The following is a 22,624-nucleotide window of genomic DNA, read 5'->3' as shown; positions in this document are numbered from 1 at the left end:
CGCACAGCTGTCTGAGAGCAGAATCTGAAACTATAATAATATGCTCAGAATATGTTCAAAAAGAATGAAAAAGCTGTTCTTAAGAAGATGAATGACTCACGAATCAATGACTAAAATATTCATGAGTTACTGAGTGGCACAGTTAACACCTCGAAGTGTTTGCTTATAAAATACTGGGTGCTGAAGGAAGCCACATCATCTACAGTCTGTTCGTGCGTGATGATACGGACTTGAGGAGCTCCAGCCAGATGTGAGCGTGACTGCCGACAGATCTGGCACTTGAATTTCTTCTGGTCGGCACTTCTCAAACAATCACAGCCTCTAATGAGCTTGTTTACTTGCTTCAAATGTGCCTTAGTCCTTGTATCTGTCTGTGTGAGTGCTTGCATGTGTGGTTGTGTGGACTCTGTAATGCATTAAGTGACTTATTTTTTTTAGTTAAAACTTATTGTACATTTGAGTGATTGTCTAGAATTGGGTCAAAACTTCTTCAACCATGGCAGACCTGAATATTGCAGCAACCTCGCTGCCATTTTAGCCTGGGGCACCATCCAACACCACCCACCACACTATCATTTCCATCAACCTCTTTGTCCTAGATTATACTGTGGCTGAGGCGCAAAACTCAGTTGTGCTAATGTAGGCCGACTGAACCACAAAGCAGCTTTTCATCTCCTTCTTTTCTACCAACTGACCTCTTAAAAACAATGTAAGCCACCAGGCCCACCACCACGGCAGCCAGGATGGAGCAGTAGATGGGAATGAGGTTTTCGTTGAGCCCATGGCCGAGGAAGTGAGGAGAGCCGGCGCTGGACGTGGTCGTCTCTCCTCCTGGCATCGGGCTATTGGAGCCATCAGGGGGGAAGTAATTGGTGAAGGAGGGGGTGGACAGACTCATATCGGAGGTGGGAGTGTAATATGTTGGGAGGAGAGGATCTGCATGGGAGAGAGAGGAGGATCGGTAAGAAAAGAAACAAAACAAAGAATATTCACCCATGCTAGCACCTCTGTGGGGCTATTACTATTGTCATTGATTCCTGCTTTTACACCCGGCTTACTGTTATTGGCTGGGGGCTACATACCCACTGCCCAAAGGCTGAAGTCCAGAAACATCCCTGAACACAGCAAAATACAGGCAAAGGGTAGGGTCTCTGCAGATCACACTTCTAGAGCATCATAAGTGATGATTGAGAGGGAATATTATCAGTCATTCTGCCTTTCAATTAAAGTGTTAGCATCAAAATAGTAAAAGTACCCATTATGCAGAGTGGCACCTTTCAGAAAAATGCACTGGATGATAAAATGGACTTGTTTTAACTTGTTTTAATCCCCAAGGAAGTTTAATCCTATTTTAGCCTATGTTCACCATTTTTGAGTGTGTTAGCATGCTAACATTAGCTCTAAACACAAAGTAGAGCTTAGGCTTTCATTAGTTTTACAAAAACTTTGTCATAAAACAAAATATTAGACAAATTGGAATCAGACCTGATGATAAGGGAAGTTAAGGGATCACCAAAGATATAACTCATTCTTAGGAACATGAACATCTGTACCAAATTTTATGGCAATTCATGAATACTTGTTCAAACATGGCACTCAAAACCGCAAATGTCATCCTCATGCTCACACTAGAGGAAAAGTCAAGGGATATATATATACATATACATTACATTAATATATGTACCCAATTTCACTTCTTCCAGTGGTTGTTGAGCGATTTCAGCCTGAAGTTAAGTGCTGGACCAACAGACCAAGCACTCCTATCATGACAAGACACTTTCATATCTTATCTGTGAGAGCTTGTTTGCTGGGATGTAGTCACCAAGCCCCCGACCAGATGTCTGATACACTGCACACATGCGGCAGCTGTTTCTGATAGACAGATGGGTTCTGGGTGAGTTGCGCTGTGCAGAAAGAAAAGGAATGTTCCTCGATGAGGGGGGCAAAATATCTGTCACCCACCAGCCCACCCCACGCAAGGCCTGGTCCTGCACACCAGGTCCCTTTTCAACACGTCCCCATCTATGTGATCTCGACACATCGCATGACATTAAGGCCATATGGATCTGTGCAGAACAAAGTCCGGAGCTTTAGGGAGGTCATTGCTCTGAAGTTTAGCCTTTTCTGAGGCCAGAGAGGCAGGAAGGCTCTGTGCTACTGGATGGATCTGGTTTCTATCATTGCAGAGCCTGGAGAGAAGAGTCATTTTCATAAATTGTCCTATTTCCTCTTTCTTTGTGAGCCCCATTAATGATTCAGTGTAATTCCCCATGCTGCAGCAGCACCATGGCCACTCTGATGGGCATGACTTGTCCTGACAACGCAGTTTACCCATCAAATCCTCCAACGGACCTGTCATATTACGCTTCTGTTTGGAAAAGCTCTGTAAGTAACACTGCGGTGATTCTGTCAGATGGCGGAAAAGCTCAGAGTTGTCATGCAGATTATTTCATCCCTCAGGGCGCGGTACAGCAGGCTGAGGAGAGGGCCTGTCCAGCCAAAACCGAAACTCCTCTGAGCTCAGCAGCCTGGTGGGGATGGAGAATGTGCAGCCTGGTTCAGATCTGAGCCTCTTATTCCCAGCAGAACCTCAGGCTGCTCCTCATTAGCTTCGTACTGGCGCTCACAGGATTAACCCTGTGGAGACCCCTGAGGCTTCCTTCAAGGCCACAGACTGGGACGTGAAAACTTTAGGGGTCGTCCTACTTTACAATTGTTCTGTTTTTGATGGCTGAACCCAATACGGTGATTACAGTGGGTGACTCAGATTGCTTACTGGTTGCCGCGTATTGTAACTCGATTCAGCTTTGACTCGTCATTGTTGATGCAGCTCACTTCTCAGTAACTTGACTCACTGAGAATTAATACATTTTTTACAAATATGGTCGTACAAATAGCCTGTTTTACATTTACTGTGCAGTAGTTCGAAAACTACCTGACTTCATAAGTTAGTCATGACTCAAACGGTCAGTTCTCTGAAAGAAAAATTTCTCATTTAACTCCTCTGATATCTATAGAAATGCAAATTTCACTTTCATTTTATTTGCCCAGGCTTTGAAAGATCCACCTCTTAAAATGTTGCGTCCACCCAAATTCACTGGAGGTGAATGAAATTTCATTTCTGCTGCTGACAGCACTGAAAAATTACATTTTAATAATTCAGCAGCAGTGTGTCTTTCCAGAAACTATGTCACGGTTACTCTGGATAATCCGCAGTCCTCACTGTCTGTCACAGTGTTCGTTGGCACTACTTCAAGCCAAAGAAATAGTCTCTATGAATAGACTCCTGTTGACAGTGATACTGGGTATTTGGGGATGCTGTTTTTGCAAAGACATGTTACTGTTTTAAATGTCACTTTTGATGCTTTTAAGCAGCACAGTTTCTATTCACCTCCACTTTACTGGAGCGACAACATGAATCTTGGAGGTAGATATCTCAAAACCTTGATGAATAAACCCTAAACTGCAGCCAATAAAGGCATTTTAATAACATATAAGAGCTGTCACCTCATTTTTGTTCACCTGCTAAGACCGACAGAGAATTAGTGTCCCATTATTTAACTGTTTTGTTGACCAACTGGAATAATGTGGTCAGATGAAGGGAAAAAAAGTTCAGTGGACCATCACAGCCAAGGACTGTCCACACATATATCCTCTTTTCACTGACATGGCTGATAGTCAAGTTTCTCCACATTGATTTGTTGCATAATTTACACACAGTTACTCACTCTAATAGTCAGAAGGGACCTTGATGGGCAACTTATGTGGACATATTAGAAAAACCTCTGTTGGTCGTTATAGAGTCCACGTTGGTCTGTCTTTCTGCATGCTGATGACGGGGCATGCCTGCCTCCCATGGGGCGGATTGGTTTACTGATATGGTAAAAAATATCTCTCACGGACAGAAAAATACGGCACATGTGCGTGCCATACTTAGAAACACAGAAATAATGCAGAGATCTATTTAAAGCAGGGCTATTGATTCTGATCTGTCTAAAAGGAGGCAGCGCTCAGAGCTGTGGAGCATGGCTGTCTGTATTACAGGCATTTCTTGACCTTTCCTGGGATGTAGTCAGGTTTCCTCAGCTCCACCATACATCATCCAGCTAATGCAGGGCTGGCTAATGGTATTAGCAATGCAACATGAGCGCGCAAATAGAATAAATTGTGAATGGGAGGTGCGAAAGTGAGTGAAAGTGTGCATACGGTCCGGCCTTATATACAGTTTGTCAGAGAAGTTGCAGTCTTTACGGCCTCTGCTTCAGCCAACTGGGCTATCAGTCATCCTGCACTACTGTAAGTGCCTGTCTTTGCTGCAATGAATGTTGTCTCCATGCAGATGTACACATGCATCAGTCGCACCTCTGGACTCGCTGTAAATTGTCTTTCTCATTCTGAGCCAAAATGACAGCTCTCCTGAGATTCTGCTTCACATAGCACTGACTCAACACAGAGAGCGGGAACAGCTTAACTACAGTACACTACCTCTTTATTGTAACTCCCCCTCTTTCTCTCGATTTCTCTGGGCTGATGCAGAAAACACGTCTGGCTGTAGACCAAAGGATAAACGTGGGGCTCCAGAGGCTGCATACCAGAATGGGAGCTTAAAGGCGGCGGTGGAGCTTTAACAATTTCATTTTGGCTTCAGTGGGTTTAAAACACTCATGAAACAAAATAAAACTGGCCCAGGACTTTATGAGCATTGGGCTGTGTGTGCAGGGAGATGTGTTTATTGGCGGGGTGTGGACGAGAGGGGGAGAAAAAAAGATTTAATTTTTATGAGCCATTGAGGTCTTTATGGTGAAGTTAACCCCAGGGTCTTGCGCGGAGGTTGATGTCTCGGCTTCTGCCAGGTCAGGGTGGAGATGAGCAACTATCAGGCGCAGCACATGTACAATGACCTCTTTATCAGCCGCCAAACACTCTCCCTCTGTCCCAGCTCAGCCTCTATCTCAAGCTTCCTCTGTGTTTGTCGCCTGGCGCGCACACATCCATCAAACACTCACGTACTACAAATTATTCAAGTGAGCTCTCTGTCTTCTGTTAGGGAGGGTTAATAGGGGGAGCGGAGGGGAGGGCAGACAGAGAGGCAGAGTGTTAGGAGCGACTGGGGAGGGGGTGCAGATGAACAGAGAAGCTGCTGTAAAGTGCTCTGATTAGCAGGAGTAATTATACTGCAGCGGTGAAGGAACTGAATGCACACTGGCCACCTTCCACCACTCTGCTAGCCCAGCCACTCGAGGGCCGCTGTGGGAAGAGATAGAAAGAGCAAATGGAGAGGGGGGAGGAAGGAGAGAGAGCGATGAGCAGGGTAATAAAGAGAAAAGAAGCCGGCTTTTATCTGTGTTTTTAATCTTTCGCTCTCTTGCTCCGGAGGACAAACACTCGAACAGACGCTCGACACTTCGCTTTTAATGCAAATCTTTTTGACCGGAGATTGAACAGCACCTTTTGGAAAAACTCTGCCGGAGCCAAGCGGACAGAGACTGTCAATAAAAGATGCAGGATGTGTTTTCAATTTCATATCAAAGGGATTCACACATGTGCGGTGTCCGGAGTTTAATGAAAAATGTAGAAGTTAAAGCGCACTTGGCAGGGGGAAGAGCGTGCGTGTGCCGTGTTAGCCTGCGATCAGCGGTATTGATTTTGGATGCTCATAAAGAGTGTTTGTGTGTCTGAAGCTGGAGAGGACTATGCTGCGTGTGTGTGTGTGTGTGTGTGTGTGTGTGTGTGTGTGTGTGTGTGTGTCCTGCAGTCGAGTGTGGGTGCTCATAGAGGTCATTCAGCGAAACCTGAGCATGAGCAGAAGTAATCCCAGGACTCATATCGACTCCTCAGCATAGAATACCAGCACAGCGCATATGCTGCAGCTCTGTCTGTCTGTTTCCATCTCTATTTCTTCCCCTCTCTCTCTTGCTGTCTCTGTCATTGTATCGTGTAATTGACACTTGGTGACAGCTGGATATGAACTGGGGTCTTGGGGAATTGAATACACCCCAATCATATCTTTTTTTACCACGTGCAGAAGGGGAGAAAGACAGCAGGATAGGAATTAAAAAATAATTTCCTCACATAAACAATACGCAGACTGGATGATGACTGGATGATCTTTGCTGCAGAAAACATATCTGCATGCAGAGCCACCATAGACCACCATGGAGGGCCTGGAAACATCATCACCAACACATGTGACTACAGCCTACATGACAGGGCTCTCCTTTCAAACAGACGTCCCACAAGGTCACTTATCATGCCGTCTCTAGTCACCGCCGTTGCTGCTGCTACATAGCTACTACTCAGGACAAGGCGGGTCAGAGGTGACACCAGCTGCATGGGTGGGCGCAAAACGGGCAGCAAAAGGCTGTATTGTGGCCTTCTGCACACCAGATATGTCTAGAATACAGTAGACGTTCTGGGTGTTTCAGGGGGCATAGGGTGCAGTTTGTTTTGCTGTCACTTCTGTCACATTAAAGCCTCATGGGTCTTCTTCCTTGCTGAGGAACAGATTACATTGCTGCGCAGTGTAAGTCTGAGTTAGATATATGTGGAGTCTGGAAAACCTGTGGGATTTGGTTACACCCTTGTTTTCAGGACGTTGTTGCATGATTGAGGAAATGTTAACACTGCAGGGATGTTTTTTTTTATTCCTCATGTCTTTGCTTCTATTCTGTGTGATTAACCACAATCAACAAGCTTGAAATCTAATCTTAGCTTGAGCTGGCACAGATGTGGACACTGACTCTAGCAATAAACATTTGTCCATGCTCTGCAGTGAGAAGAAAGAAAACAAATATTTGATTTGTGCTGTTGCATCGTCTTTCCGCTCCACTCAATCATGTAAAATTGCAAACAATACTCAGACCACGCTGTGCAGCTTTGAGGCTGTAAATAGGCACAGCAGGGCTATGAGCACCAAACGCTAATATCAGCATGCTGAAACACTCAAAGAGACAATAGTAACATGCTAATGCTAATAATGGTTACAGAGGTGTAGAGTGTAGTAGAGTGTGTTAGCATGCTAACACGCTGGTTGATACAAACCACATAGTAAAGCTGCTGATGGGGATGCTAGTTCATAAAGCATAAAGTATTCAACAAATTCTTTTTTTTTTTATCTTGTGATGGTGCCAGATGACAAGTTGGGATCAGCAAAGTTTTCACAGTTCATTCTGAGGGTGACATTGATTGACTTCATGCTAATCCATCCAGTAGCTGTTGAGACTTTTAACTCGCCATAGTCAGAGGGATTCATCATCTGTGGACCATGACTGTCTGAACAAAGTTTCATGACAATCCAATAGCAGCTGAGATATTATATTCTCTTGTTTGTGTTCAGAACTACTGTGGTGGTGATGATGATTTATTGATGATAAAATAATCTAAATGTGGCGCATTTGATGGTGTTTGACAGACGTGAAGGGAAAGGTAGTAAGTCATCGTCTATGTTATGAGCCCTTCTTCCACCCCATCTACCTTTCCTCTTCTTATCTTTCCCCAGTCCATTTCTCCACCGCCCGCCAGTGCTATTAGAGTCTATTAAAAGAGGAATTTGTACCCTCTGTGCGGTGCTACCACATCCGCTGTACTACAACAGGGTGTTGATTTTTGAGGTTCATTAACTTGGTAGGTCCAAATACCTGCCAGCGTCTGAGGCTGTCAAATCCTGACCACGTCAGCCTTCCAGTGAGAAATATTGCAGCTCAAGGCTAAATCCCTACATACATATCAAAAGCCTTCATAAAACTGTTCATTTAAAAATTATAATGCACACAGGAGATCAATAAAAGGCCCTGCATTAGCAAGTGCTCTGCTACGAAGCGCTCTCTTAGAAGCATTTAATCATTCCACAGCGTAAGTGCCTCTTTGGTCAAAGTTGGTATGAAAAAAAAAAAAACATGGAAGAAAAAGAGCAGTTCCCAGGAACAGACCATGAAGACAAACTTCTTCTGAAGTCAGGGTTAGGTTGCTGGAAAAAGGCTGTTTTTTGTGACTACTGAAGATATCAAGCCTTATTTTATAGTCGTCACTTCTCTGATGTTGGTTTAAAGAAAGAAAGCAGACTTTTATGAAGGAAACTGACAATAATGCCGCCTAAGACTTCTTCCCTCCCAGATTTGAGCCTTGTAGCCCCCTGATGATTTCGATTTCATGCCTCATCCAGCCTGAGAGAATTTACAGCTTCCTTGGTTAGAAACTTCCTCAAACAACGAGCTTGACTCTGCTCCTCGCACGCTGCCCTCTGCTTTGTGGGAGAGCAGATTATTCATTGTTGCTGTGTTGACACTGCAGCAGTCTTTGACCTTTTAATGCTAAAGCTTTCAACTTCCTGCCATTTGAAAAGCTGACCAGCGACGACCTCTGACTGTGAGTGAGACATATATGATGGCTTCAACACAGCTTTGAAATTCCTGGCAACCAGTGTGCAGTATGTGGGCTGTAATTTGTCTCTCTTTAATGGTGCTTTCACATCTAACTTGTTTGGTGCAGTTCAGTCAAACTCTGGTGCATTTTCCCAATTTTTTTGCCTAATTAAAAGTTAAAAACCAAGTATATTTGGTTTACCAATCATATTTGTTAAGGAAAAGCACAGAATCTTCAGAATTTCGAAGCTGGAACTATGGAGAATTTCTGGTATTTGGGAAAATACGGCAAATCATTGTTAAAATAGCAATTTTTTCAGTTCTAGTATAAAGTTCCCCTACATGATGATTCTTCATGTGATGCTGATGCAGCAAGATGATGTCAGTTAGAAGAGCTGTTTGTTTGTAATGAGTCAGTGTGAACATAAAATGGTCTTTCTTTTCTTTGGTCTGTATCGAGTTACCTGAACGAAAGGTGTGAAAGCGACCTGAGCGTGTGGCAGACTTACTATGACAGACGGAGTCACTGGTCGGCGTGCACACAGCCAGCTGTATCTCAGTTTCCTCATCACAGATGGTGCAGGGCAGGCAGGGGTCGAGGGAGCTTTCCCGGTCAGAGAAGGTATCGTCCAAACACTCCTCACACACCGTGTCGTGATTGTGTTCGCAGTGCGCATACACACCCTGGCCTGCCGGGCACACCGTACACGGCTCGCACTGGCCCGATATCTTGTCGAAGAAGTAGTTGTAGTTGCAGACGCAGATGGCGTCGTTGGAGTCGGTGCAAGGCGTGTCCATCCGCATCAAGCCGGTACACTCGGTGCAAGGACTGCACTGCTCGGTGTGACTGTAGTTCTCTGAGAAGGTCTCACCTGCAGATGAAAGGACAGGTCGAAGGACGAGAGACAGAAAAGTGAGAGGGAGGAAAGGAGAGATGGGGCAAAGAGTGAAGGAGGTTAGAAGATAAAGAGAGCAGGAAATACAAGGAGATAAACAGGAGGATAAACAGTGAGTCTAATGACATTAATCATGTTTACTGCACATTCATTAGAAGGGAGGACGCATTGATCCACTGGGCTCTTAGTGATTTGTGCTCCGGGACAAGAAAGGTGCTCTTGTTGGGGAGCGAGTCAAAAGCCTGCTGTGCTCATTACGATATCGATCCCAATGTGTTTGTGCTGCGCTGAGTAAACTACTTTAATCTCAGTTATACACACGGAGTGAAGTGCAGATGCATCGACATGCTCTCACTGATGCAGAGATGGTGAAAACCTGTTTAAAAGTCATCAAGAAATCCCCTGGGTACATTTAAAAGCTTTCGGGAGATTTAACAAGTCATTTGTCAGGTGCGTGAATAAAATTTGTGTTCATTTTTCCTTCACGTTGTGATGTGACTCATCTGCACATGAATATAACTCACATACACATGATTAATTCAGTGTTTATATGAAATTGATGCAACATATTTTGTTCCTGCATCGAGTGTTGTTGAAGCCATGCCAAATATGAAGCTTCAGCTTGCACAAGCTTAGCTTAGCTTAGCTTAGCATAAAGACTGGAAACAGAGGGAAACAGCTAGCCTGTCTCTGTCCAACGGTGACAAAATCCAGAGTATGGAAATGACATGTACTGGTTTTATGACAGGTTATGTGTCAGACTATGGGGCGATAGACCTCTTGGAGTCTTCACTGGATACCCACCTCACAGTGACAACACGAAGCTTTCAGTGATCTAGACTCCAAAGTAACCATCCCCAGAGCTTTGCAGTGCTAGCGTGGCTAAAAAGTGTTCGCTCTGGTTTACGTCAAACCTTCACAGAGTTTGGACTGCTCAGCTGGACAAATGTTGTTCTGCACTTCTGTTCTTAACTTTTAATTGTGAGCAAACGAGATAGACCACAGTCGAGTTGTGGAGAGTACTGTTGAACAGAATGAGGTAAAATCTGTGCTGACTAATTGCCTGCTGGTTTTCAATTACTTCAAACATTTCAGATTTGCTCTCCAGGAACATCTGTATCAGGAGGGTTTTGGAAGAGTTCATCACTGAGGAAGTGATGACCTCAAATGAGCTTATTCCTTACACTGAGACTTCCCAGTGGCACAAAGTAATCTATTAATATTGCATGTTCATATAGAATTATTTTCAGATATAATTGGATGCCTGCTGAATTATGCATACGGTGAGAGAGAGGGGGTCTGTGAGTGTGTGTCGTACGAGTGTGTTTTACTGGTTGAATGAGATGGGAGTGGAGGACGGCTCAGAGGCAGCTTCACTGTTCTCCAAATCCCATTTTACTGTTTTTGTGGCACGATTAACATGAGAGCAGTCACCTTGAAAGATCAGACAGAAATGACACGATGTGGGACGTTTTTCTCCCATACAGAAAACATTGTAAGGCAGGAAGTTTAGCATCTACCCATCCAGCCCAAACACCTCACAAAATGAGATTACGAGACAAGAATGCACGCAGAAGCAGCTCTGTAAACTCTGAAACGAACGCCCGTCTGCCTGTTTCATTCTTTCTTTCACTCAATGAAGCATGCAGCCAGTTAACACTGCTTTAAACTCTGCTCACTGCTTGAACACTCTGTCTCACGGTGAAATAAATCATTGGGATTTGCTGTAACTGTAAACAATGCAACTTTGGCACAGCTCTTATCTGCATATGCATGTGCCTGAGCGCGTGTGTTTTCCATCAGAGCTGCTCAGTGGGTGTCGTGTTGAGCAACAGCATGTTGTCAGTGTAAAAAGAACTTCAGCAATGTCCCAGCACTTGCTTTGCACTGTAAGCGGTTCTGGCATGTAAATACTGGCACAGACCGAAGCTCGAGACACCTTGTAAACAGCAGCACAGCTAAGAAGCTGTAGACGAGGGCTGTCATATTATACAGGCGGCCTGAGTGGAGCAGACGGAGGTAATGATTTAGAGACAGGTAGGGAGTGTGCAGAAAGCAGGAGAGGCCGCTCGATTTGCTCGAATGAGTCTCTGACTGTTTGTTTGAAGCAGGCTTTGAGGGTGGTCCAGTGAGTCCAACCTGAGACTAAAACACATGATTTATGGATCAAAGTGTTGAGGAAGTGCTGATGTACGACTGGAAGGGGAAGGGTCAGGGGAAACGGGGATGTAAGTGAGTTCAGTTTCCTCCTTGGATCCAGACAAGCGCCAATAGATTCAGTGTTTTTCCTTTTCTCTGTCCGTCGTCACTCTGCGCTCTTATTACTGTCCGGAGGCAGAAGCGATGGAAGAGTGAGACACTGATTGAACGATCCAGACCTGGATGTATAACAGACCACAGAGGTTGAATTTGTGAGCTTGAAGCCTTTGTTTTCTTTGCAGTCAGGCTCAACCGGTAAAGCTCTCCTCATTCATTTCAATTATCCCACAGCGCACAGGCTTCCTTGCTAATTTTAGTCTGCATGCATGAGCCCCTTTCCAGTCCTTGTGCGTAAACACGTCTAAACGCGACCATATGCACCGAGGGTTCAACAGGCAAAGCGGGGGAGTGTGTGTGGTTTGTGCGTGTCTAATTTATGTGTCGGCGCTTTCATCTGGGAGCTAAAAAAAGAAGGTAAAAGGCCATCAAGAATCAGGTGGAGAGTGTCTTCTTAAATAAAATATGATCCTTTTTCTAATTGTCCCCAATTGAGCGATGATCAGTCTCAGGTCTCAGCCGTCAGTTTACAGCTCGGCAGTAAAAATGGATGTTGGTAAAGGGAGATGTGGCTGTGTACCGGGGGGATGACGCACTTAAAAGGTGCCACTTCAGCCCGTGAAGACCCCCCTCAAAACGCTGATGCGCTTCTGCCCCATTAGTGTCATCAATAATGTAGCTCTGGAGGGCCTTGAAACTGCCCGATGATCTCCACAATCAGCACTTTAGGTGTAAGCTTTTAGTGAAGATGGTTTCTCCCACTCCACAGCGTGTCAGCGTCCACGTTTCAGCGGGGACACCATTTTCTTCCTGACCTTTTGCTGACTGTGGATATATTACCAACGTTTGAAAAGCTGCGTGACGGCTTTATTTCTCTCTTTCAGTGTGCAGCATTTTTGTGTGTAATTATCGCCCCGCTTTATTGGTCCACTTAGCTTCCTTCCTAATTTGAAACAGGTGTTTTAGGATATTAACAAAGCTATTATTAAGAGACCAAACGAGGGAAGTTGTAATTTAACAATCAACACTTTCTCTTGTATCCTGTGCTGCGTTTTTGCTTTTTGCCTTGTTGGGTTGCCATGTATGGAGAAAGCCTCCTCCACTGCCACAGAAAATCACCCTTTCCCCTTTCCTCATCCCTCAAGATCCAACGTTGGAAACGATTCTCGGTGTGTCAGCCTTCACCAGACGAGGCTGTGATTGTACTTTCCTTTCTCCTCTAAATCCCCAGTGATCCCCGGTCCAGTCAGCCAGCAGGGCTCTTCTTAAACGCTGCATTGACTTGCGAGGCTCTGCCTTTTTTTCTCTCAGATCTTCAATCAGTTTGTGGGGCAAGTTTTTCCTGAATGGTTCACTAAGTGAGGCAGGTCCGGTTGTCTTGTCTCCCATGACAGCAGAGAAAAGTGGAGGAGCCTGATAAATATTTCAGCGCTGCTGACGCTGGCACTTGTCCCAAGTCGGGATCGGGAGGCCATGAAGGAGAGGGAGGGTTACACTGACAGGAAGTGGGGAATTAAGGGGATTCGTGGTAAATAAAGATTCACCCATATTTACCATGAAACAGGAAATGGATGTGTTGAAATTTTACTCTTCAATTATTCATTTCTGCACTTTAGAAAATGTATTTATAGCTTTTAGTTTTTGAGGTGAGGTCAGTGTTTCAGCTTCCATCTTCCACATAAATCCCACCCAGCCTTATTTTCGTGTATGTGCTCCTGTGGGCCTCAGGTACATTAAGATTGTATCTGCAGAAACAAAAACAATATTGAAACCAATGAAAGTGCATTCGCACCGGAAATTAAGAGCAACCTCCGGGGTATTTGAGCTTAATTGTTGAGTGTTTATCAGCAGTGAATACCGTTCCTGTACTGCAGAGCAAGATAATTGTTCACTGTTAGAGGCACAATAGGCTTTTCAATATGGTTTAATTAGCTGGATCAAATGAGTAAAGATGCACTGATGTAACAGTATGCATGATGAATGAGCAGATCGTGCCCTTTGGTGCCTGGCTCTCTAATACCATTTTATCCGCTAATACAGACGATGAGTCATAGCAACGGGGAGGAGGGGGGAGGAGGAGGGGGGTGCTGGATGAGAAAAGGGAGTACAGAATGGAGAAAAGAGGAGGCACGACAAGAGTTAGTGGGATTCTCTGGTGTGGAGGGGTGGGGGATGAGGGGAAAAGTGCTCATCAGAGCTGCAGTCCTGAGGGCCAGCCCACATTATAGGAAGCTGCGGTTTACCATGTACGCATCGTCTGCCGCTGATGACGACGGCAACGTGAAAAGGAATATGACGTGCCAGACTAATTCTTCATGACGTCAAAGCAAAGATAAAGTCCAGACGCTTGAGGAGCTGCGACATGTTTCTCTAAAGACTCCAGGCACCTCGACTCCACTCAGCCAATTTCCTGCTCCAGCCTAGCAATGTTTGATGATGACTATTAATTACGCTGCTCGCTCACTCTTCATCCACCGGTGTGACTGGATTTTTAACAACACTGATGCAAAAGCATGAGAAGTCCACTTTATTTCTCTTTTATTTCACACACAGACCCATTTTTGTCAATTTCACGCCACTACCTTTTCTAACATTGTTGAACGGAGCTGGTTGACTCACAGGGTTTTTTTTAACCCTGTGGCACTGTCGCGCTCTGGATGTAGAGAATGGGCTCGCTGTCCCTGTACCCACTGCTGCAGCTCTTGAGTTCCTTGAGGCGAAGAATAAAATCTTCAAAGGGGCGAAAGCATCCAGACTGGAGATTCTTAATAACGTAACACAAAACAGAGATTAGCATCTGTTGTGCAAAGAAGTTCACAAGTTCAAGGATAATCAGAGTATCAGTTTTCCTTGGATGGAAAGCATTCCTGCCAGTCTGCAAGCATTCCTCGAGAATTTTATAATTTCCCTCAAAATGACATCCGGTTCTTGTTTACATGCGTCATTTGCGAGTGTTTACATGTGTTGTCTGAAAGGATTAATGCAATCAATCAATGTTCAACGGAGATCGCACTCCATAAGAAGTATGTGTCTGGTCCCAGTTCTTCAGCTCCTCTTCAACGATGCAGCGATGCTTGTGACCTAAAAAGGGCTTCAGGAATGTGATGCAGAAAGACCCCTGAGCTAAGAAGAACACATTTGCTTGCAGCATTGGCTCTTCTTCTTCTTCTTCTTCCTTCTTCTTCTTCTTCTTCTTCTTCTTCTTCTTCTTCTTCTTCTTCTTCTTCTTCTTCTCCTCCATGATGTTGGGTGTTGGCACCTCTCCCAGCTCTAGCCTGTAGAGCGAGTGCTAATGGTTCACAGCCTGAGCCGAGCCGTAACACATTTGGACCCACTTACAAGCATCAAACATAAGAATTCCCGCCTTATTTCTGAGGACACTCGATAAAGCCAAAACAGACATTTCATACAAATGAGAAAATTGGACAATAGCAGTTTGTTTTGGCTTGAACGTTCTTTTTGTTTGGAGCTCAGGTCACAAAACACCATTAAAGGCACAGAAAAAGAAGTGGATGTGTAAATACAGAGGATTTAAGTGCAGAAACTTTGCATTGATTGGTGTGAGTGTGTATAATCGCGATGATGATGTGTAGCTTTGCAGCTGCGCGTCTGTTGCATGTGTTTATACTGTATTTGATTGTCTCCAGATTGGGTTTAATCCTTTTACATTTGACAGGAACTGAGAGTTTCTGTAAAGTCAAAGTTTAGCATTTTTGGCGTTAAAGGTTACTTCTCCGCTGCGTTAAAGGGTCACTTCACCCAAATGAATGAAATAAAAAACATATTTTGACCCGAGTGAGGGCAGATTGGAAACACATTGTAAAAGATGAAAATTGTTGCCAGTGAAGGTTGTTGGCAGGTGTTATGCTTGTGGAAAGACGCTGCTGTCGTTGAAATGAGATGATTTTACTTATTTCCAAATAAACAAAGTTGTTGTTGTCTAAGATTTGACTAAATTAAGTTGCCATGGTTAATTTTGGTCAATTATAAGTCATTCATAAAAACAGCTTTCAGGGAAAATCCCTTTGGCTCGTTTCTGTTCAATCTTCCTATTTTGGTATAAATGTTTGTGGGTTTTTAATAAACCGTCATGTCTGCAGTAATAAATCATAATAAATCATTAATTAAGGGTGTGTACAATATTTAATCAAGTCTGTAGTTGGAATGTTAACAAAATGTCAAACGTGGATTGTTGTCCAAACTCTTCACAGGCGTTTTGTCGAGGTGATCTCAAGGCATGTTTCATAACCTGGCAACCCGCTGCTGTTTATGCAACCCTGACTCCAAAAAAGTTGGGACGCTGAGTAAAACATAAATAAAGCAGAATGCAATCATTTGCAAATTGACTGTGTTTACTGACAATGGTTTTCCAAAGTGTTCCTGAACCCATGTAGTAATACCCTTTATCCAATCATGTGTTCACAAAGAGATGAACTCGCTCCATCCTCACTGCGCCTTTCCAGGATGCCCCTTTCATACCCAATCATGATGCTATCACCTGTTACCAATGAGCCTGTTTACCTGTGGAATGATCCAAACAGGTGTTTCTGGAGCGTTCCACATCTTTCCCAGTCTTTGAAACGTGTTGCTGCATCAGATTCAGAATAAGCAGATGTCTGTATGAAGCTTTATTAGAAATTGGTGCTAATGTTTGATTTGATTGGATATAGCCGAATGTCTTAACTTGAACCATTTTGAATGGGAGTTTTGATCAGTTCAGTGCATGCTCATGTACAAATTCCATGCAAACAATGTAAAATCTCTACTCACTGTCCAAACACTGGGCACAGACCGTCTGCGTGGCGCCACATTGCTTCACCACTCCCTCTCCAGGTGGGCACTCCTGGCAGCATTCTCCACTGGTGGTGTACTGGCCGGAGTCACAGGGGAGCAGCACCGCCCGCTCCGTCTTTGACGCCAACGCTAACGCCACCTGGCACACCGGGACAGCGGTACAGTACATGAGAGCAGAGCAAACTTACGCATATACAAACACACAGCGAGGGGTCAGTGTGACTTTAAACACACACAGAAAACAAATTGATGAAAATTGCTGCCAGGTGTCCAACCTGTTCCTTAAATCCAACCGCGGTCAGGATTCATCATAAATCATGTTGTCTGCACTTATATTAGACACACTTTGAACATGGCAGTCATCAAAACTGCCTTAATAGCTCTCCTGAAGGCCCATCAGCTCTAATAGTAAACTTATGACATGCTCCGGCCGAGGCACTTACCATAAAATCATGTGTGCACGACATTATACACATGCCCGCCCTAATTACTGTCTAAAGGTGAGAGTAGCTGCAAACATCAACCCTGGTTTCCAATCCGCACCACACACACACACACACACACACACACACACGCACACACACGCTTGTTGCCCTCTCTGTGTGAGGACTTTCAAAAGAAAAGAGAGCGCTCCCTCCCACCGAACTCCTTACCTACATTCATCTGTTAGTCTAAATGTTACTATAACCCTAAACGCTAAAAGAAAAACGTCATCATTAAACTGCACTATAACCAAGTGGGGACCGTTCCTCACTTTCCAGACATGTCCTCAAGGTCTAACACTCAAATTGGTCCTCACAAAGACAGAGAAACAAACACTTTTTGTCACTTAGGAGGACATTGCGTCGATGTATTTTAACTTTAATTTTTTTAACAACAGTGCACATGCAAAGCAAACCTTCATGGCCACTGCTGAGGTGATGAAGCTGTTTTAACATTAGATAATGCAACTCTAAGATTTTAGCTTCGCCTTAAATACCTGCAGTGTAGAACTCCCCCCTCTGGCAGTGAGAGTAATTACACACACGCACACTGCCGACGTGCTTTTGACGCCATAGGCTCCACCATACTGTTAGCTGCTCTGTCACTATGGTTGCTCTCCTCTTCAGCTCTGACAGACCAGTGTTTTCTGGTTGATGTAAATCACATCACTACGGGTGCACCGGCGTGGGAAAGTCGCCACAGACACTTGATTTAAAGACTCTAATATACTGCAAGATACTGACAGATTTACCTGATGGTGACAGGCATAATTAGCCATTGGTATAAGTAAATATCCTGCACTCCAGCTTTAAATACCTGCAGCACATTTTACTGTAAATACACATCCATTTGCCCCATGTTTCTCTTGACACATGAATATCTCCATACATGATTTGGTTTAAATTTCTTTTATTCATAATTTAATTATCCCTCATCCTCACTAATCTGTATAATCTACTCCAGTTGCCACCTTCTCTCTCTCCCTGCTTCTCTTGTTGTATTCTCTCGGTCCTCTCTGATATAAACGCCACGCAGCTCTTCTGGCAACAGAACTGAGGCTTGTTCCGCTGGTGTGTCTTCAACAACGTTAAATAAAAGGAATTCATATCCTGACGTTTCAGGACAAAGAAAATGATTATGTTGAAACACTTTCATGTCCCGTGGCTCTTATTATGTAACTAGCAGAAGCTCATTTCCACTTAATTCACATTTGCTGAGGCATCAATTCAATCTTTCCTGTCTTTCTCTCTCGTCCGTCCCTCCTCTCTCTGCTGGCCCTGCTTTCATTCAGAAACAGATGTACTGAGCAGCCAGCAGCTCGCGCTCTCTCTCACTCTCGATCCTCTTGCTCAAGATTTCCCCCTTTCTGTGATTCCACTTTCTGCTCTCGAGGAGCGTTTCATCTCTCCTGACTTTACAACCAGTTACTGCAACATTTCTGCACAAACCTCCGTTTTTAACACTGATAATACACTCGAATAACGTCACAGTTTTATCTGTTAAAACGAACTCTGTGTGCAGCCCAGAACCTCAAGAGGATTCCCTCTTGTATCTGCAAAGGAAGGATTGATGTCCGTGACTGCTGCGCCAGCTCCCTTTCCTGTGACATCTCTCTGGAATATCACTTATCTCAAACACAGATTAATGGCAAAATCAGCAGGAAATTTGTTCACCAGCAGCAGAAACATGCATGCACACGCACATACACTCACGAAAAAGCATACAATGACCCAGCTGCGATATGCTTGGTTTGTGTTCTCCCCAATTTCATGCTCAATTTGAGAGTTTATTTCTAAATTTAATTCTACCAAAGTGCACCCGACCGTCACCGCCCTTTAAACCAGCTGTCATAACAGAGTGTCCCCTCACATCCAGGGCTGTTCACATGATGACTGAGCTGCCCAATTAGAGCAGCTGCTGTGGACATACCAGGGCGCTGGGAGGATGTGCCCTCTGCTCTGTGCTTTATCGCCACCGTCCTCCATAATCAGCGCCTCCACATTATCAGACTTGTTTTGTGTTGGAATCAGCCAAACAATTTGCAGCTCGTGCTGGATGTGAATTTAATGAATCCATTTAATTTCCATAAGCTGGAGCATCTTTATCTCTCCTTATGTTAAATTAACTAAAAATTAGACATAAATTACTTCTACTCATCAAAGTCTGGGTCAAGGCGCCTGTCAGCAGCCTGCTCCTGGGTGTCTGGATGCAGCCCAATGTGAAGCAGAAATCTCAATTTTCCAGAAACTAATCACAGCAGGGCTGTCTAACTTTTCCTCCCTGGATGAAAACCAAGAGGGAAGTGGGTGTGTGTGCATGAGTGTGCATGAGTGTGCATGTAGGGGCATGTGTACAGTATGTGTGGAGCTGGAGGGGATATAATATAACCTGGCCGTAATAGCACATGCAGACCAGTTGGTGTTGCATGCGGAGCCTGCATGTTTCACAGGACAAATAGCATATTGGTCCTTTAATGGGGAATTTTAGAGGGAAACATCACAGCACTGGTACAGTACACATTTAAACCCTGTCCAAAATAACACAGAAATATAACAGGCATCACAAAAGGGATTATAAATGCCATGAAGAGCTCTGAAGTCAAGAGAAACTCACTCCAGAAGACTCTGCAGGATTATTAGTTAGCAATATCATAGGTTCCCTTCACACAATCTAAGCTCCAACTGGGACATTATAAGCACCACACAGAAGCATTAGTGAAGGGATATTTTAGAAAATAATATCACAAAGTACGAAAGGTCCCTACAAACTCATGCACGGAGTAATAAAGCAGTATTAGTGCAGCAACACGCAATAGTTATAATAGAGACTACTTACCAAAGCGCACAAAATCACCAGCGATAAGGTAGTAGTCATCCTGTGTCGCCTGCTGGACTCACATAAAACAGATCTTGTGCAGAGAAGGCAACGCTATCAGGAGGAGATGGAGGAGGAGGAGAGCCGCTCAGCAGGAGTGCTCATTTTAATTCCAGCGGCGCGGATTTTATCAATGAGTCCGCACCATCACGCGTCTGTCCGGGACCTCTGGGCTGGAGTCAGATGCGACTGTCGGTGCACCCCCTCCGCGGCACCACCACCATACACCACCTCACCAACACACAGAGAGAGGAGGAGGAGGAGGAGGAGACCGTCCTGTCCGGAGTGCTGCTCAGCTGCAAGTGCACTGCGGAGGAGGCGAGAGGAGAGAAGAGAGGGGGCACGTCCACCCTCCAGTTTATTACCCCTGATAGAACTGCAGTGAGTCTATACAACCTGCTCCTCTCTCTCTCTCTCTCTCTCTCTCTCTCTCTCTCTCTCTCTCTCTCTCTCTCTCCTGCTTTTAATCTCACGTGAGGTCTGATTTCAAAGTGACAGAAACATGATTTACATTAATTGTTCAACATTAATGTCCGACTCATCCAGCAGCATCACACACCCTCCCTCTTTAACGCGTAAAGACAGCCTCCATTGTTTGCTGGGGATCAGCTGAACTGGGCTGCACGGATCCCTGACCTCAACCCGATCCAGCACCTTCGGGATGAACTGAGACGTCGCCTGCGCGCTGGGTCTTATCGCCTAACATCCGAGGCTGACTTCACTAATGCTCTTGTGGCTAAATAGAGCAAATCCCTGCAGCCAGATTCCAAAATCTGGCGGAAAGCCTGAAACCAGAAAAGTGCAGGCGGCTACAGCTGCAGATTACTGGAATTACAAGCGTCCACATACTTTTGGCCGTATGCTGCACATGTCTGTCACCTAATCTAAATGAATTATTGCTGCGCTAAAAGTCTTAGCACTACTAAGGATGGATTGCATTATCTTGGCATGTGTTTCTAATATTGTTTTCCCCTCCACATATGCAAATAAGGCAGGCGAAATATTGGAAACACCTTTCCATAAAATGCACTCCACAACAGAACTGAGAACTGGGTCAACACACAAGCAACTAAAGAAACCTCAATGACTGCAGGGGCAGCAGGTGTTTCTATTTTTATGTCTACCCTCCTACGCTCCATATCTGATCAATCTGTTGCACAAAATCTGACTGTTTAAATGAACTTTATGACTTTATGTCTGCGCAGAACAAAAGCATGCGTGTCTTCGCCAATTTCTGCGCAACATCCACATCCAAGAGTATTCCCATCGGTCAATCACAGGGTGCGTTATCATCACGCACCACAAGAGGGCGACTGTGCTGAGCTCAGATCAGCTGCAGCTGGCTTAGGTTGTGTCTGGTGATTTTGAGCTTAAAAATGAAGGATGACGTTGTTCTTCTCCAAAGAGGAGCCACTTCAGTGTGTGAAAAGGCTTCATTTTCAGCGTGTTACTGTGTCATCCTGCCACACTTTGTATGTAGATCCATTAAAACACTGCAATTTAAAGATCCGACCTATGACTGTACTGTAAATGGTGCTCAGAAGTGAGATTAAAGAAATATTATCCCACAGCAAGAAAAATGATTAAATAATATTCTATTTTTGTCTAGTATTGTACTGTAGTTTTCTGGAAACCTGCTCAGCCTGTTGAGGTTTTGGATGACATGCATCCATTAAGCACTGTCTGCTTATTCTTTGTTTATTTATTTATTTTCTTAAGATGATACTAAATTTGGTGCGACCACTCCAAAACCACTAATGCACGTCCAAGCATTGTAATTGTGTTTGATGCTCGTTGAGGTACTCAGCCTTTACACTTAAGGAAAAGCCAGTGTTGATGGATATTGATCCAAGGCGATGCGACGATGAGTAGTTACCAAAAAATGGACGGCTTTATCTGCGTGAGGCCTTTTCCAGGATCTCCTCCCTGCGCAACCGCTGCCACTTCCACCTCCTGCACACCGATCATCAGCCCAGGGGACGCAGAGGCCGCTGCCCCCGAAGAAGCAGCAGCAGCAGCAGCAGCCACAGGGTGATTTAGTTACACTGTTGAGATCCGAATGCTCTCCAGTATTGATCTTAGGACACATCAATTTTCCCACTTCCTACATCCTCCTTTGAGATCACCCCTGCAGCACCAATGACTAACCCCCATTCTGATGACTCTGACAGCACTCCTCTCCATCAATAGCCTTCTCTGATATTGTACTCACGTCAGTCCACCACAGTCTGAGCAAAGCCACCGAATCTCAGACTCATCCGGCAAATAAATGCTAATAATTAATATCATCTTGTTGTCGAACAGCAGTGTTGCAGAGATGTACTACACCTCTAGGCTGAAATGTATCCATCCAACAGCCAGAAATAGAAAAATGTCCTCTGAATGTGAGCTCTATTAGTAGTGTTATGGATATATGGATATGTGCTGACAGGGCCTTCGGTGGGATACATGTATTTTTCTCTCTACGTATCACGTTTCCAACCATGTGACTGGTCAGCGAAAGGAAATGTCATGTCAGTCTGCAAGGTCACTAATAAAACATAATCTAGATGAAGACAACTTGCCACCCGGGGGAAGTCGTTAAGGTGAGGAACTCAAGGGCAGCAACACATGAAATTCCCCGGGACACTTTCTTTTAGTGTGTGGAGCTGAATTTTATTACAGCTCTTAGTCGTGGCTGCATGTGACGATCATCTTACATTTAAATTACGTTTCACTACCATACTTTGGAGGCTGTAAATGTGTATTTTGCTGTTTCATATTTACTATATTTCTCTTGAATCGGCTGCGTCTCTTCTGTTGTGTGCTTTGCGTACTTGTGAGTCACACTCAAGACACATTTCCATCTCTCGTTGATGTTTTTTCTGCTTATGATTCAGATTCTTAACAACCTGCGAATGCATTGTTTTTCCACTCAAATACATTGTTGTGTTAGACGCTGAACCTCCTGCAGTTGTGTGT

The 22,624-nt window shown here is 44.4% G+C and overlaps 1 protein-coding gene across 1 annotated transcript in view; it reads right to left on the bottom strand.

The window, feature by feature from the left end:
* ngfra (nerve growth factor receptor a (TNFR superfamily, member 16)) overlaps nucleotides 1-20,026 on the bottom strand; it is a 29,282-nt gene extending 9,256 nt beyond the window's left edge. Inside the window, exons 1-4 of the mRNA XM_070981943.1 lie at nucleotides 19,625-20,026; nucleotides 16,283-16,445; nucleotides 8,870-9,232; nucleotides 696-936 (exon numbers count right to left, since the gene is read on the bottom strand). Of these exons, the coding sequence (XP_070838044.1) occupies nucleotides 696-936; nucleotides 8,870-9,232; nucleotides 16,283-16,445; nucleotides 19,625-19,663 (806 nt within the window). The 5' untranslated portion in view covers nucleotides 19,664-20,026. The remainder of the gene's footprint in view (nucleotides 1-695; nucleotides 937-8,869; nucleotides 9,233-16,282; nucleotides 16,446-19,624) is intronic.
* Nucleotides 20,027-22,624: the final 2,598 nt, after the last annotated feature.

This window comes from Chaetodon trifascialis, chromosome 15 (genome assembly GCF_039877785.1).
Source record: "Chaetodon trifascialis isolate fChaTrf1 chromosome 15, fChaTrf1.hap1, whole genome shotgun sequence".
In the NCBI taxonomy this organism is placed as follows: domain Eukaryota; kingdom Metazoa; phylum Chordata; class Actinopteri; order Chaetodontiformes; family Chaetodontidae; genus Chaetodon; species Chaetodon trifascialis.
Note: the sequence above shows the minus strand (reverse complement) of the source record. Positions and strands in the feature narration are given on the sequence as shown.